Source organism: Grampus griseus (assembly GCF_964374135.1).
Source record: "Grampus griseus genome assembly, chromosome: 2".
Classification (NCBI taxonomy): domain Eukaryota; kingdom Metazoa; phylum Chordata; class Mammalia; order Artiodactyla; family Delphinidae; genus Grampus; species Grampus griseus.
In genome coordinates this window covers 54,629,675-54,647,071 of record NC_139018.1, presented here as the reverse complement: position 1 = coordinate 54,647,071, position 17,397 = coordinate 54,629,675, and the positions used below count along the sequence as shown (strand labels likewise).

At 36.9% G+C, this 17,397-nt stretch overlaps 1 protein-coding gene across 5 annotated transcripts in view; it reads left to right on the top strand.

Annotated features, from left to right (window-relative positions):
• Nucleotides 1-17,397, top strand: part of PRPF39 (pre-mRNA processing factor 39) — a 37,134-nt gene continuing 19,737 nt past the window's right edge. For 3 of the 5 annotated variants that reach the window (XM_082647253.1, XM_082647251.1, XM_082647250.1), the window contains exon 1: nucleotides 17,273-17,393. Coding sequence is in view for 2 of the 5 variants with exons in the window: in XM_082647248.1 (XP_082503374.1) it covers nucleotides 16,034-16,351; nucleotides 17,268-17,393 (444 nt within the window). In the remaining 3 variants the exon portion in view is untranslated. Of the gene's footprint in view, nucleotides 136-343; nucleotides 417-16,004; nucleotides 16,352-17,267; nucleotides 17,394-17,397 lie in introns of those variants that run through there. The other 2 variants (XM_082647248.1, XM_082647249.1) reach the window with 2 other exon arrangements.

Sequence of the window (17,397 nt, the reverse complement as noted above, 5' to 3'; positions counted from 1 at the left end):
GCACTCTCGAAGAGGCGGCTGTGGCGCTGGTGGCGTCTGCTCCGGTGTTTGTGGGGACAGAGACGGTGGAAGTGCCCTCTTCGGCTCGGTTGGCCCACACTGCGGCTCATGGCATTGAGTGGCATCCATCGTCAGGTCAGCTGGGGCGGGCGCCTTGGAATTGGACGGAGTGGGTGGTACGCGGGGCAGCAAGGCGCCTGCCTTGTTTCAGGCCGCGCTAGGGCTGCGGCCTCCGACTCCCGCCCTGTTTGAGGCCTGCGTTGGCCTCGGGGCCCAGCTGTCCATCCCTCCTCCTTCCCACCTGTTGGGTGGAGCGGTGCGAGGTTTCTTTTCTTAGACCCCACGTTTGTCTGCCGGTGCTTCAGGACGGGAGGGGAAATGTGGGCCGCCACCTTGATTTAGGAAGAGATTTGGGGGTAAGTTTAAAGCTTTCCCGAGAGTTCGGAATCACTGTGGCTGGGACGGCTGGAAGTGGAAGGGACCTAGAGGATTGGGAGAACATAATACAAATTGTGTTAAACTTTTAGGCGCCTTGTAGGGCGCGTTTCGCGTTCTGACCAGAGCCACACTCTGGGACCCTGAGTCACAGCACCCCAAATATCAGCTAAAGCTTTTGGCAGGATGGGGTAGAAGCAGAAAAACCAAACATTAAAGAATAATGTTTACCTTTTGTAGCCAGAGACCAACACTGATATTTTTCTCGTTCCAAAAATCACATCTTTAAGTTAATTAGTAGTACTGCTCTTAATGTGTTATTAAGTACCATATTATGTACTATATTTATGCCGACTAAAATTTTAGTGTAATATTCATGTTGCCTTTTCTTTGAGGACGTCATGTTATTTGGCAACTGATCCTTGTTCAGAAATACGTAACACTTTTCTTTTTACAGTTGTAAAGGTTGAAACCTAAGAAAGCAGGTTTCATACAGGGAAATATGAAACTCATGTTGGAACTTAAGTGTTTTTGGCTTTGAGAGCTTAAGTGGATTGAAAAAAACAAGCAACTACTGTCAGGTGTCCCTCCCCACCCCCCCTTTATAACCTCATTCTAAAATTGCAAAAGTTGGAATTTTCCACTCTTCAGCCTCTGGTAGGGATAAAGTGAATGAAAGGAGTTGTACTAAAGAAGACAAGTTTTTAAGATTGTGAACTCTGGAATAATTAGGGGTTACCAAAGATGGCTAATTAGTAGGTGGTGAGAGATATTTGAAGTGAGAATTGAAAAGCAGAATTTTTTTAGTGTCAGAATATTTGGTAGTCTTTTTACTTGCTTACTTGTAGTTGAATATGGGAAAGATAAAAAGTGTGTGTGGCTTTTTTTCAAGAGGAAGATTAGCAGATACAAATTACTATGTATAAAATAGATAAACAAGGGCCTACTGTATAGCACAGGGAACTGCATTCAATATTTTGTAATAACCTAAAATAAAGAAGAGAGAGAAAGAACAGAACCTTCTGTGGTATGCTAACAAATAATTCTGCATAAAACATAGGATTTTAATTTTTTTTTTGAAAAGTAGCCAAAGGGGGAAGAAAGTAGTTCCAGCCAAATGGTGTTTTTTTTTTTCAAAGACCAAAGATGATAGAAACATTTATGTAAATAAACAAAGCCCAATTTCTGGAACATAGTAAGTGCTTAATACGTGGAAACTTTAAAAAGGTCAATGTGTGAACATTCTGCTCAGCCTCTGAAAACAATTTCCAAAACTAGTGGTTATGATAGCCTCTTTTCTTCTAAACACTTTGAGTCTTCAAATTGGCTTATGTGTGGATGAGGCACAGAGTGACTTCTGGATTGCAAAGCTAGTTGATTGCAGTACTCAAACTCCTGACTTTCATTCCTTAGTGATGACTAAGATTTTTATGTGTTGCCCTCTTTATGAAAAGAATAATCAGTGGTATGATTTTGAGTACCTCTGTCAGCATAAATGCCTATAGAGAGAGGAAAAAGAAGGTAATAGATCAGACTTCTCATTTTTAATTGAGTATGGGATATTTAAGTCATTCCTTGAAAGAGCTTTTAAATTTTAAGATGGCATGCTGAATTGTTAGATGTATGTCATAACTGAACTAAAACTTGAACTGTATGAGCTTGATGTAGAACTGTATTTTTTCATTTTTTCATGCATATTCACTTTTAATATATCATGTTTTCTTTTATACTTGTGGACTTTATACCTTTCATATGGTTTTATATAAGAAAGTACAGAGTAGTAAAAGGGCATCGAGTGGCTTAGTGAGTTGAGAAAAGGAGGAAACTTTTGTTATTCTGAGAGAATAGCATGAGCCCAGGCTCAGGCATGGGAATGTGTTGTCCTCTGTAAATGACAGTAAGGAATACTGTAGGATTAATACGTTTGAAAAGTTAAATTGGGACCAGATATATCATTCAAGTCTTTCAACAAATATTTATGTGCTGTTTTATACTAGACAGTTTTAGGTTCTAGGGACATAGTAGTGAACAAAACCAAGGGCCCTTATCTCACTGAATTTAATATTCTAATAATATTAATTTATCTGTAGCAATAGTGTAGCAATGTTTTTCAAGTTTTTTGACGGCAACCCATAATAGGATGTATGTGTAACATTTCAATCCAATAATCCAATAGTTGAATTCTGTGTGTGTTTCAGCAGTATGCCCTTAACGTGTGCATTGCACTCTGATGTATTTTTTCTACTCTGTATTTTTCCTTTTAAAAAAAATAAGCTGGTTTGAAGCATTCTGAATTATGTTTGAAAAACATTATTCAAGAGGGGAGAGAATAATTATTTATATTGTAACAGTAGCAGTATAAAAGAAGAGGATAGTTAATCTTTATAGCAAGGTATGTGTGATTATTTGTGGATGAGGTTTAGAGAGGTTAAGTAACTTGCTCAAAGTTCCCTAATGAGAAACTGGGCCAGATCTTTAATTCAGTTCTATCAGGCTCTAAAGACCAAGCACTTTATTATACAACTTTCCAATTGCTTTTGAAAATAATAAACTAGGTTTAGGACTCTGGGTGGAGGGTAAGGCCTGTGGTGTTTTTTGTTTATCATACAGTGAATTAAGTGCGTACTAGGCCTGCGTGTGTACTGTATAGCTACGTATTTGTAGACCCGGTTCTTACTCTCAGGGAATTTGAGACAAAGGAAGATAGACATTGAATGAGTATCACAAATGTGATGTGTGCTATGGGGGAAAAGGATGCTATGGAAGCATCATTGGGGGAACCTAACTAATTTGGAGGGTATGGGAATACTTTTCTGGAAGGGATGTTTAAATGTGCCCAGATTAATGAGTGGGCTTCAGTTAGGTTGAAGGCTCTGAGTGGGAGTGTGGGGGTGGGGTACAGGGGTGGGAGAGCATTCCAGGTAGAAGAAACTGCGTACACTAAGGCCTTGAAGCTGAAATGAGCTGAACTGGAAAACACAACAAAACTAGGTGACTGTGATATGTCAGTAAAGGGCAAGAAGAGAGAGCCTTTCAGGGAGGAAGTCATCATTACTGTTGGATGCTGTGATGAGCAGATCAGAAAGATGAATCAGAACATGTCCAGTTGGATTTATAAACAGGGAGATTGGGATCTTGGGGGAATTTCAGAGTCGTGATAAAGAAGAATTCAAATTTACGAGTAAATGGAGGGTGTAGAAGTAGACAACTTCATTGTCTTCCCGTTGTATTTGGAACAAAATCCAAATCCTTAACATAGCTTATGATTGCCCTTTGGTTGTTTTTAAACTAAATTATAGTATGTATATTATAAATTATTATATAAAAGATGAGAGATATTTTTACATGTTTGAAGGCTAATGGAAGTAATCTAATATACTGAGAGAAACTGATAAGGAGAGAGTCAAGATAATTTAAGAAGCAACATTCTTGAGAAGATGGGTGGGAGAAGTGATCCAAGTCATGAGTTCAGGGTTTGACCTTTTGTAGCAGCAGAGATACTTCATCCATTGTGACCAAGGTAAGGAGGAGGACAAATAATATAGCTCTTATAAGAGTGCTATAATAGAGGTGCAGAACAAATACTTAGAGAGCAAAAGACAAAAAATGGTTATGTATTTCAACTTTTATAGGAGTGCTATAATAGGGGTACAGAACAAATACTTTGAGAGCAAAAGGGAGGGAAGATTATACAAGAGGTGAGGGAAAAACTCTTAGAGGAAAACATAGGCAGAACAGCACTTTTCAGGATGAATTGCAGCAGTATCTTTTTGGATCCATCTCCTAAAATAAGGAAAATAAAAACAAAAATAAACAATTGGGACCTAATTAAACTTAAAAGCTTTTGCACAGCAAAGGAAACTGTAAATAAAACACAAAGACAGCCCACAGAATGGGAGAAAATATTTGCAAACAATGTGGCCAATAAGGTATTAATCTCCAAAATATACAAACAGCTCATGCAGCTCAATATTAGAAAAACAAACAACCCAGTCAAAAAATGGGCAGAAGATCTTTTCTCCAAAGAAGACATACAGGTAGCCAAAAAGCACGTGAAAAGATGCTCAACATTACTAATTATTAGAGAAATGCAAATCAAAACTACAGTGAGGTATCACCTCAACACTGATCAGAATGGCCATCATCAAAAAGTCTACAGAAAATAAATGCTGGAGAGGGTGTGGAGAAAAGGGAACTGTCCTACACTGTTGGTGGGAATGTAAATTGGCACAGCCACTATGGAGAGCAGTATGGAGGTGCCTTAAAAAACTATAAATAGAGCTGCCATATGATCCAGCAAAAGCACTCCTGGGCATGTATCTGGAGAAAACCATAATTTGAAAAGATACATGCATCCCAGTGTTCATTGCAGCACTGTTTACAATAGCCAACACATGGAGGTAACCTAAATGTCCATGGACAGACGAATGGTTAAAGAAGATGTTGTACATATCAGTGGAATATTACTCAGCCATAAAAAAGAATGAAACAATGCCATTTGCAGCAACATGCGTAGACCTAGAGATTATCATACTAAGTGAAGTCAGTCAGACAAAGACAAATATATGATATGTCTTATATATGGAATCTAAAAAATGATACAAATGAACTTATTTACAAAGCAGAAATAGACTCACAGACATAGAAAACAAACTTTTGGTTACCAAAGAGGAAAGGTGGGGGGGAAGGGGTAAATTAGAAGGTTGGGGGTAACATATACACACTACATATGTAAAATAGATAATCAACAGCACCTACTGTACAGCACAGGGAAACTACTCAATACTTTGTGATAACCTGTATGGGAAAAGAATCTGAAAAAGAATAGATATATGTATATATAACTAAATCACTTTGCTGTACATCTGAAACTAACATACACGTTTTAAATCAACTATACTCCAATATAAAATAGAAATTAAAAAAAATAATAAAGAATAGAAGAGGTGAGGGGATTGGGAGAATGGTAACATAATAGATTTACTTCGTGGAGGTATAAAGAATTTTAAGAAGGAAATAGGGCATTAATGGAGATCTAGGAGGATAAAGCCTGACCCACTGTTGGTTGTGGCAGCTAGGTCAATATGAGAAATTAGTATTTTCATCGGAGTGATATGGGCTGGACTACGTAGTGTACCAACAAATGGTTATTTTCTTAGGAAAAATACTGCAGTAGAACATGGTTGTTCATGATTAATTCTTTCATATGGCCTTTAAAAATTATTTCTAATAGAAATGTTTCTTATTCTTACATATTTCTCTTTTAGCCAATAACTTTGTAAGTCTAATACTTCTAATAATTTGCCTGTAGATTCATCATTATTTCTTAAGGAGAAAATTCTAGAATATTTTCTTTTAAACATAGGTCAAAGCTGTGCTTAACTTTATGGTTTATGCTACATACTGAATTTTGAGAATATAACCCAAAGGAAATTGCTTTTTACAAATAGGCATTTACATGAGGGAGTTTACTGTGATATACTTAGTAAAGCCAAATCTTAGAAAGAACTCAAGTCAAATTGAGGAATATTTAAGCAAATCCAGCCATACTGCCCTTCTTGCTGATCTATTTTTCTGTGAACATGCCAGGCAAGGCATTTACTTATCTCAGTACTTGCTCTTTCTGCTGCCTGTCATTTTCTTCCTCCAGACAGCTGCATGACTGGCTTTCTTACTACCTCATCCTCTCTTTTATTTTCTTAGCACTTGGTACCACATACATATTAGAAATATAGTTAGATTAAAAAAAGTCTCTATCGCCCCACTGGAACGTCAGCTCCTTGAGAGCAGGAACTCTGTTTCGTTCACAGCTAAATTTCCAGTGCTTAGAATAGTAGTGTCCGACACACAGAATTAGCTCATTAAATATCTGTTGAATGAATATTATTACACTAGGATATGATATTGGTTAGAGATTTTTAAAAATACTAAATAAAAGGAGTTCAGCATAGAGTAATTTGTATACCTAAATTCAGTAAAATAAATGAAAAATATAAATCAGATAAAGTAAAAAAGAAATAAAATAGTATAAACCCAAAAGGACAAAGAACAGAAGAGGAGGTATCAACAGATGAGAATTCACGTTTTGGAAGAAAGCAGATGGACCAGTTTTAACTGATTAACTTAGGTTTTCACTTTTTTGCGTTCAGCTCGGTGCCTGCAGAGAGGGAAGTTAATAAGAAACAAGATGGATATTCCCACAAAATCCCAGATAGGCTCAGGAATTTCAGGTTCCAAGGGCCTCTGAAGATAGGAGTGCTGAATGCAACTAAAAATTGTAAGATTTGTTAAAAGTCTAGAGTAGTTTAGACCCTTCTCCATCTAGTATAGCCAGCAAAAAACTGGATGTTCGTTATTTGAAGAGGGCAAAAGCAGAGAAGTTAGCACAGCTATTGGGAGGTGGGGCAGGGGTGAAGGGTCTTAGCGAAAATGGGAAGTTGAATGAAAGTTTATATATAGAATGGTGAAATCACCAGCCCTGTTTGTCTTCTTTGCTCCCAGAATGCTTGTTGCCTTACTTAAGTTGAAACATTCTTCTTTGGGAAAACTTAACCCAAGGGAAATAATGTAGAGCACTGACATTTAGTGGGTTCCGCCCTCAGAGAATGCCATCATTGGGCATTCCCAGTCGTTAGGACTCTGCACTTTCACTGCTAAGGTCATGGGTTTCATACCTGGTCGGGGAGCTAAGATCCTGCAAGCTGCATGATGTGGCCAAAAAAAAAAAAAGAATGCCATCCTGCACTGAGGCCCACCAGTTGCCAAGCTTTATCCAGCCTCTAATATGTTTTGTAACGCCTCACACTTATTCTTGAACAGAAGTTTGAAAATCACTGTACTTGAGAGACCAAAATAAATAGTCAGAAGACGCTCAGAAGAGACAGATAGTGCTGAGAACAGAAGAAAATTTAAAGTAAATTATAGAGAGATAGCAGGAGATACGGCAGTGAAAAAGGAATATTGATTACTCAGAGAATAAAAAATGGAAGTTAAAAAATTGACTCACAGGGCTTCCCTGGTGGCGCAGTGGTTGAGAGTCCGCCTGCCGATACAGGGGACACGGGTTCGTGCCCCAGTCCGGGAAGATCCCACATGCCACGGAGCGGCTGGGTCCACGAGCCATGGCCGCTGAGCCTGCGCGTCCTGAGCCTGTGCTCCGCAAGGGGAGAGGCCACAACGGTGAGAGGCCCGCATACCGCGAAAAAAAAAAAAAATTTGACTCACATTAAAAATCCAGTAAAAGAGTTTTGGCAGAGTAGAATGAATCAAAGAGTTAGAAGAAAAATGTGGGGAAAGGTAAGAAAAGTAGAGGATCAATCCGGGAGGTCTAACACCTGAGCAGTGTGAATTCAACAAAGAGAAAATCAGTAGGAGGAAATTATCAAATAAATAATAGATACAGAACATAAGAACTGAATGATGTAAATAGATTAAAATAGGCCTTCCAAATGAATGCCTTGCAGAACGAATGGAAAGGACTCACCTTAGGGCACATCATTATGCAATTTCAGAACACCTGGGATAAACAGAAACTAAAAGCTTCTGTGGAGGAAAAAAAGGTTACATATCGAGGATAAGAAGTAAAAAGACATCAGATGTTCTCAACAGCAACGTCAGATGCTAGGAAACAATGAATAAATTCCTTCAAAACTTTTAAGAAAAAATTATTTTCATTCTAGAATTTTAAACTCACAATCTGTCATTCAGTTATGAGGATTTTAGAATTGGAAAGTCTTTTTTTCACCCTACATACCCTTTTTCAGAGTTACAGAAAGGATTCTCTACAAAAGGGAGTAAATCAGCAAAGAAAAAGATTTTATTATAAATGAGATTCAACCAAGGGGACAAGTGAAGGGAATTCCTTGGATCAAAATGAAGAGACAAACCTAGACAGGACAAGCCAGTCTAAACTGTTGCAGAAGGTTAGATGGTTTCAGAAAGGATGGCTCCGGAAGGGAAAATAGAATTGATAAGTATGAGTGACAGTTGCTTTTGAAGGACCTTTATAAGACCTCAAGGATGTGGGGTCATTTTTCAAAGGCAATGAAACGTATGAAAATGAGGAAATATTTAAAGAAAGAGAAGCAAGGAAATGTAATTATAGTTTACAAGATAGCTTGAAAAAAATGTTTACATGGTCATAATAATATAAACTTGAATATTGATTCAAGCCCAACCTGATAGAACTGTATTGGGAGCACATGAGAGGAAAGCTGTGCATGTATGTTTGGTATAATAACTAAACCCATATCTTCTCTAATAGCAAAAAAGATCTAAAATGGAAAAGTCAAGAAATAAAATAATGCCCTCAGATAAACGCTGTGTTGATTATCAGTTTTTTGAAGTTTAAGTCAACAGATTTTTTTCTTCCTCCTCTTAAAACCTCTGCAAAACAAATTCTAAATGCATTGTAAAGTTCACTTTTATTTTCGTTATTAATTTTAAAGTATAACACCTTAAGTTTGGATAACAATTTCCAGGGAGTTAATTGTTCACAGTGGTATCTTCATTTATGTGAATTTATAGTTTTTAAGACTTTCACATGCTTTTATGTCATCCGAAGTTTTCAACAGCCTTGTGAAGCAGATAATACAAGTATTACTAGTCTTATTTGGAAGTGAGAAAAGTAAGACTGACCTAGAATCTCATGCTATTAAGGGAGAGAAGTAGGACTCACCCTCCTCTACCTCTTTGTTCTTTCTAATATTTACCACACTGTACTTTGTCTTATGGTGAAAGAAAGATCTGGAAATTCTAATTCCTAGTCTCTTGTATTTTGCCTTTTCTAATTTAGTTATAGCTTAGCTGTCGTTTTCCTTTAAAAAAAAAAAAAGCTTTATTGTGGTAAAAACACATAAAATTTACCTTAATTTTTTTTTTTTTTTGCCATGCTGCACAGCGTGTAGGATCTTAGTTGTGTGTCTCCCCACACACACCAGGGATCAAACCTGTGCCCTCTCCAGTGGAAGTGCAGCATCTTAACCACTGGACCGCCAGGGGAGTCCCTTCTTAACTAACTATTTTTAAGCGTACAGTTCAGTAGTGTTGCATATATTAACGTGGTTTAACAGATTTCCAGAACTTTTTCATCTTACAAATCTGAAACTATACCCATTAAAACAACTCTTTTCCCCCTCTCTTTACTCCTTCATAACCACCATTTAGCTTTCTCTTTCTATGAATTGGACGACTCTAGGTAGAATCATGTAGTACTTGTCTTTTTTTGCGACTGGTTTATTTCACTTAGCATGATGTCCTCAAGGTTCATCCATGACAAGATTTCCTTCATTTTAAAGACTGATGATATTCCATTGTATGTATATATCACATTTTATTTACTTCTTCATCTGTTGGTGGACATTTGGGTTGCTCCTTTGGTGGTTGTGGATAGTGCGGCTATGAACATGGGTATACAGATAGCTAGCTCTTTGAAACCTGGCTTTCAGTTAGTTTGGATATATACTCAAGTGGGATTTTTGTTTTTAATATTTATTTATTTTGGCTGTGCTGGGTTTTAGTTGCAGCGCGTGGGATCTTCATGGCTGTGTGTGGGATCTTCATTGAGGCTTGTGGGATCTTTTAGTTGTGACATGCAGGATGTAGTTCCCTGACCAGGGATTGAACCTGGGCCCCCTGCATTGGGAGCGTGGAGTCTTAACCACTGGACAGACCACCAGGGAAGTCCCTGGGATTTTTGGATTATATGGTAGCTCTATTTTTAATATTTTGAGGAAACTCCATTTGGTTTTCTGTGCCATTTTACAATCCCACAGTTAGTGTACAAAGGTTCCAATTTCACCTCATCCTTGACAAAACTTGTTATTTTCTGGGGTTTTTTGATAGTAGCCATCCTAATCGGTGTTGATGTGATATCTCATTGTGAATTTGATTTGTATTTCTGTGATAATTAGTGATGTTGAGCATCTTTTCATGTGCTTGGTGGCCATTTGTTTATCATCTTTCGAGAAATGTCTAAGTTGTTTTTTTATTTTTTAATTGAGTGTTGTTCAGTTATGGGAGTTCTTTATGTATTCTATATATTAACTACTAATCAGACATAAGATTTGCAAATATTTCCTCCTCTTCTGCTGTTTGCCTTTTAACTGCGTTGATTGTGTCCTTTGATGCATGAAAGTTTTAGTTTGATGTAGCCCCATTTGTCTATTTTTGCTTTTTTTGCCTGTGCTTTTGGTATCATAGCCAAGAAATCATTGCCAAGTCCAATATCATGAAGCTTTTCCCATATGTTTTCTTCTAGGAGTTTTATAGTTTTAGGGTTTACGTTTAGGTTTTTAATCCATTTTGGGTTAACTTTTGTGTATGCCGTAAGATAAGGATTCAGCTTCATTCTTTTGCATGTGAATATCCAGTTTTCCTAGCACCATTTGTTAAAGAGACTGTCCTTTCTCCATTGAGTGATCTTGGGACCCTTGTCCAACATTTATTTCTGGGCTTTCTGTTCTATTCTATTGGTCTGTTTGTCTTTATGCCAATACCACACTGTTGTCTTCTTCCTTTTGATAGTTGTTTTTTTACCCCTTTGCCATTTTATATTGCTAGTTGGAAGTTATTGGTTGTTGTTAAGAGTAAACTGGTACTAGTAATTGCCACATTATGAAGTATATGTTAGAATAACTTATTAAAAATAACTTTAGTGTATTTTTCTTTTGGCCATGTGATTTTTCTAAGTAATCAGAAAAATGATCTCCCTAAGGGTAAGGCTGGCGTTAGCTCTTTTTTTTTTTTTTTGCGGTATGCGGGCCTTTCACTGTTGTGGCCTCTCCCGTTGTGGAGCACAGGCTCCGGATGCGCAGTTTCAGCGGCCGTGGCTCACGGGCCCAGCTGCTCCGCGGCATGTGGGATCTTCCTGGACCGGGGCACGAACCCGTGTCCCCTGCATCGGCAGGCGGACTCTCAACCACTGCGCCACCGGGGAAGCTCCTTAACTCTTTTTATAACACTGTAATTGCAGGGTGTGGAGTAATTGATCATTTCTGAAGATGCAGGGGTGTGGTAAATTTGCTGATTCCAGAAGAAACCCTTATGTCCCACTTAAGTATGCAGTTAGAATAGAACAGGTAGTAAATGAATCAGAATGTAACAACTTTCCGTTTGTTTTTTTGACAGTATGCTTTGAAATAAAAAGATACAAAATAATGACTAATTTGTATCTGGAAGATTAGTCTTCAAATGTGTCTTTCCTTTAAAGGAGGGGGCAAAAGAGACCAAAATAAGTTGAAAAGCTTCTGCGCCTTTTCCTAGGGTCTCAACTGGTAAACCCGGAAAAGTTTATGACAATAATCAGTCATTCAAGTAGAAGGGAACTATTTTTTCTGGTAGTCTAATGTTGATACTTTGGGATTGTCCTTTATCGTGTACCAACTAGATTTGGTTGTTTTATTTCTTCTCAGATTCCTCTTGCTCTCCACGCTGCTTACTTTCATTTCACTTCCCCAATGCAGACCCTCTTCATTCTGGTCAGTCTTATTTCCTTCTTGGCTTGGAACCAGTCCTAATTTCCATCTTCTTGTCTACTGTTAATAAGAAGGGTTGTTCTGTCAAGTCAAGTGGGCTATTCGCTATTTTGGAATAATTTATCATTATTTCTCTATTGTTCCAAAATCTGTAGTTTTTCAAAGTGAAGACCAAATTCTATATTTCATGAAGGTTTGCTAGATGCCTATAATGTTCAATTGATTTTTCTAAACTTTGACTTTGTTTCATTTGAAATTTTGTCTCTCTAATTGTTTTGCATGTTTTTTTAATCGCTCTCCAACTACTAATAGTTAATAAGCCTTAGAGTGAGGACCTTATCTTATACCTATGTATTCTCTATAAGGAATGTAGTAAAGTGCTGGATATGCATCAAGTATTGAAAACTTTTTTGTCCCCACCTGACCTTCCCCCACTTTCCTTCTTCTCCTTTTCCTCTTCTTCTTCTCCTTTTTAAAAAATATTCCTTAGATTTACCTGGTTATAACTAATTCTTCCAGTGGCATTCAGCCTCAAAGTTCACTTGATTTAACATTTTAAATTTATCCTTTCTTGGGAAAAAATTTGCTTCATACTGCATTTTGAAATAGTGGACATATTTTAAAATCTGGATATCAAATCTACATGACAATTTAAAAGATGCCTTCCATACACACAGAAAAAACCTAAAACTAGTAAGAAGACAAACTCAAAAATGTTTTACAATGTGTGTCATTTTCTAGTTTACAGAGAGCTTTTGCAAACCATTCATAAAAAATGCAGTAGAAAATATAGACAGGGCTTCCCTGGTGGTGCAGTGGTTAAGAGTCGCCTGCCAATTCAGGGGACATGGGTTGAAGCCCAGGTCCAGGAAGATCCCACATGCTGCGGAGCAACTAAGCCCGTGCGCCACAACTACTGAGCCTGCGCTCTAGAGCCCACGAGCTACAACTACTGAAGCCTGCACACCTAGAGCCCGTGATCCGCCACAAGAGAAGCCACCGCAATGAGAAGCCTGTGCACCACAAAGAAGAGTAGCCCCCACTCGCCGCAACTAGAGAAAGCCCACGTGGAGCAACAAAGACCCAACTCATCCAAAAATAGATAAATAAATAAATAAGTAAATAAATTTAAAAAAAGAAAATATAGACAAAGGATGTGAAATAGTGTTTAAGGGGAAAAAGGAAATAGAAATTCAACATACTTGTAGTTAAAGAAATGCAAATCAAAATGAGGTACTACTCTTTTTTCCTTTTTTTAATCAGATGAGCAAAAATTGTTTCATGATACCTAGTGCTGACAAGAGGAGATGGAAAAATGGACATTCTCATGGCCATATCTCATTAGTGGATTAGTTAGGAATGCATTTTTCTGCAAGTAATAGAAAAACTCATCTATTGATACTAGTTTAAGCAAATAGGGACTTATTTTCTTACACAGCTGGCATTGTGTTATTAGCAGCTTGATGTCAGGGCTGGCATTTCTTAATTTTCTTGGCCAGTTCTTTTGACTGCTTTGTGAATACAAGTTGTTTCAGATATGTTCACATTCAAAGTAAGAAGAAAGTGGTAGAGCCTACACTATTTGCTGACTGTCCCTTTTATCAGAAAAGCAAAATTGTTCCCAGAGCTCTGCAGCAGATGTGCTTTTCAGACTCATAATCCTTACATGGGGTTAGGTATATTGCTGCTCTGAACCAAAACAATGTTTTATTAGGAAGATGGTGAGAGAAGATGGTGAGAGAGAATGTTGGATAGTCAGCTAAAATTGTCTCGTCACACAGCTGGTACAACTTTTTTAAAGATAAGTTGTAAGCGTATTCCCAAATTTAATATACACAGATCTTTGATGCAACAGTTCCATTGTTCAGTTTACCCATGAATAAGTTTCTGTTCCTCTGAATCATTCAGAGAACATGGTAGAAGTACAACTTTCTGGGCCTGAGCCTAGAACTCAGAATCATTGGCGTTGGGGCCAATGAATATGTATTTAAAAAAAAAATAGCTTACTAGGTGACTATTATGTGGAGCTAGGTTGTGTAGACTATAGAGAAACCCAGATTTTTAAAGTAGGCATAAAATTGCAAAAAAAAAAAAATTTGTATCCAGCCAACCACTGGCATGTCATATCTGGAGCTCGTTTTTCTTAAAAACAAAACAAATGAAACAAAATACCTCTTTTTTTTTTTTTTTAACTTCAGTTAAATAATTGCAGATAAGCCAAAAGAAGAAAGCGTCAGCCCAGTTATATGGGGGAGAACAACCATTAACACCAACTAATATTGTTAGTGTATTTTATTTGATATAAATCCTTACAGATCTGTGTGTAGCATGCATATAATATATATGTAGTGGTTATCTTTCCGTATCAAGATAGGTGCACATATTTCCTTTTAAATTATTATTATTCCATTGTACAAACATGCCACCTACTAAAGCAGTGTTCTTAATACTACCCTCTTTTTTCGCTATAATAGTGTTCTAGTGAATGCTTTTAAACAAATAAATGTTTTTATCTGATTATTTACATAACATAAAATATGCACAATTGCCATTTGGTATATTTTGTGCGACTGTCCTCCAGAAATATCTTTTTCCTTGTTGCCAATTTGTATCTCATTGTTTTAATTTACATCTTTATTAGTAAAGATTCAGTCCTTTCATATGTTTATTGGCCACTTGCATTTCTTTCTTTGAATTCCTTTAGTCTTAATCCTTTTTTACATTATATTATGCAATATTAACTATGTATTCTGAGTATATTTTAGGAGTAAATCAATTTTGTGGTCTGGTTAGTTTTGAGAATAATCCCTAATTTAAAAAGAAGACATGCTCTATAATTTAATGATTCAGTTTCCATTTAAACTGTTAGTGGAAGAGATGAAAGTGAATTGTGAAAATATATTGTAGTATTACCTTACAGGATAAAAGAATAATTCCTTATTATTTTATGGCCTTAACCATAAGATGACTTAATTTAAAAGATTTTATGAAGTAACTATCCAGATGGTAAAACTTTCATAAATTTTTTTTTATGATTTTTATTTATTTATTTATTTATTTTTGGCTGTGTTGGGTCTTCGTTTCTGTGCGTGGGCTTTCTCTAGTTGTGGCGAGCGGGGGCCACTCTTCATCGCGGTGTGCGGGCCTCTCACTGTCGCGTCCTCTCGTTGCGGAGCACAAGCTCCAGATGCGCAGGCTCAGTAGTTGTGGCACACAGGCCTAGTTGCTCCGTGGCACGTGGGATCTTCCCAGACCAGGGCTCGAACCCGTGTCCCCTGCACTGGCAGGCAGATTCTCAACCACTGCGCCACCAGGAAAGCCCTACGATTTTTTTATCTTTTGGCTGCGTGGCTTGTGGGACCTAAGTTCTCTGACCAGGGATCGAACCCGGGGCCCCAGCAATGAGAGCACAGAGTCCGAATCACTGGACTGCCAGGGAATTCCCTTATAACTATGTTTTTATTTTTATTTTTTTATTATTTCTTTTATAACTATGTTTTTAATAACACTTACTTTAAAAATCACTCTTTAATTTTAAAACCTTAATGTGTATCTTCTATAATAAAATCAAACCTAGCTGCTAGGATTTAAAATTTATAGATATATTTCAACAGTATAACCTTCTTAAAAATCTATCCTGAGCTAAGTTATGAATTTCCCTCTGAAACATTTATATCCATGACCAGAATTTGTTTTGTTAGCTAAAGCCTCCAGAACAGATATTAAAGATATTGCTGTTTTTCAGGATTGGTAGCAAGATAGCATTCAGATACTAAAATTTAGATTCTTAGCTAGCTAAGGAGCACTGAATTCTAGATATGATTGCTTCTTTAGGGAGCAGGCTCAATACTCACTGTTTTATAGATGAAGGAGCTAGTTTTTGCTCAGTCAACAATAAACTGGCAGAAGTTTGGAAAATTTGTTACAGAATTTAATTTGTAATATAAAAACTAATAAACCTTCTGATTATGACTTACAGGAGAGCTCAAGAATCAAATTAATATATTCCTTTAATAGCTAACTTGGGCTTTTAAAAGGTGGTTTTGATGATGCCAAATAAACATTTGGAAGATGTTTCTCTTTATGTTTCCACAGATCATTAACTGAAGAAAAAATAAACAGCCATGCAAAATTCTCACATGGATGAGTACAGAAATTCCAATAATGGCAGCACAGGCAACAGTTCAGAGGTAGTGGTAGATCAGTCTACTGATTTCAGTACTGAGATTATGAATGTTACAGAAATGGAACAGTCACCTGATGGATCTCCTAATGTGAATACAACTACGGAAGAAAATGAAATAGCAAATACTGTGGACCTTCCAGTGACAGAAACAGAAGCAAATTTCCCTCCAGAATATGAAAAGTTTTGGAAAACTGTAGAAAGTAATCCTCAGGATTTTACAGGCTGGGTATATTTGCTTCAGTATGTAGAACAGGAGGTTAGTAACTATTTAAATGGGATTAGAGGGGACAGAAAAATCAAGTAATATCAGACTAGGCCTTATTGTTTTGTAATTAAAGTTGCCTCTTTTATAATTTTCAGATTAAGTTGAAGAACATTTTAGATAATATTTTTTTAGCTTCAAAAATAACTTCCATAGCATTTGTACATTATGGAAAGTATTAGAATCAAAGTCTAATGTTTGTAATAATTGGTGTGTGTATGTATGTGTGTATAAAATTGCTGAAATATAAAAAAATTACTTTGCTGTTTGACAGAATTAGTTCCTTCTGTTTCAAAGGATAAGATTGCATTGTAGGAAAAAGGGCTGCTGTGTGTGTGGTTTTTAAGCCTGCCGTTTATTTTGAGATAATAACAGGCATACCTCGTCTTATTGCGCTTCACTTTATTGAGCTGCACAGATACTGCGTTTTTTTACAAATTGAAGGTTTGTGGCAATCCTGCGTCGAGCAAGTCTGTTGATGCCATTTTTCCAACAATATTTGCTCATTTCCTGTCTCTGTCACATTTTTGGTATTTCTTGCAGTATTTCAGACTTTTTCATTATTATGTTATGGTCATCTGTGATCAGTGGTATTTGATGTTACTATTGTAATTATTTTGGCATTTTTTAGCAATAAAGTCTTTTTAAATTAAGGTATGTACATTGTTGTTTTAGACATAATGCTATTGCACACTTAATAGACTACAGTATAGTGTAAACAGAATTTTTGTGTGCACTTGGAAACCAGAAAATTTGTGTGACCTGCTTTTTTGCGATAATACGCTTTATTACAGTGGTCTGGAACTTAACCCGCAATATCTCTGAGGTATGCCTGTACATTTGAAAGGAATAATAGTTTTTGTGACAAAAATTTCCAAGATGTTTAAACACCTTGTTTTATTTTCATCAGAATCACTTGATGGCTGCCAGGAAAGCGTTTGACAAATTTTTCATACACTATCCGTATTGCTATGGTTATTGGAAAAAGTATGCAGACCTCGAAAAGCGGCATGACAACATTAAACAATCAGATGAGGTGC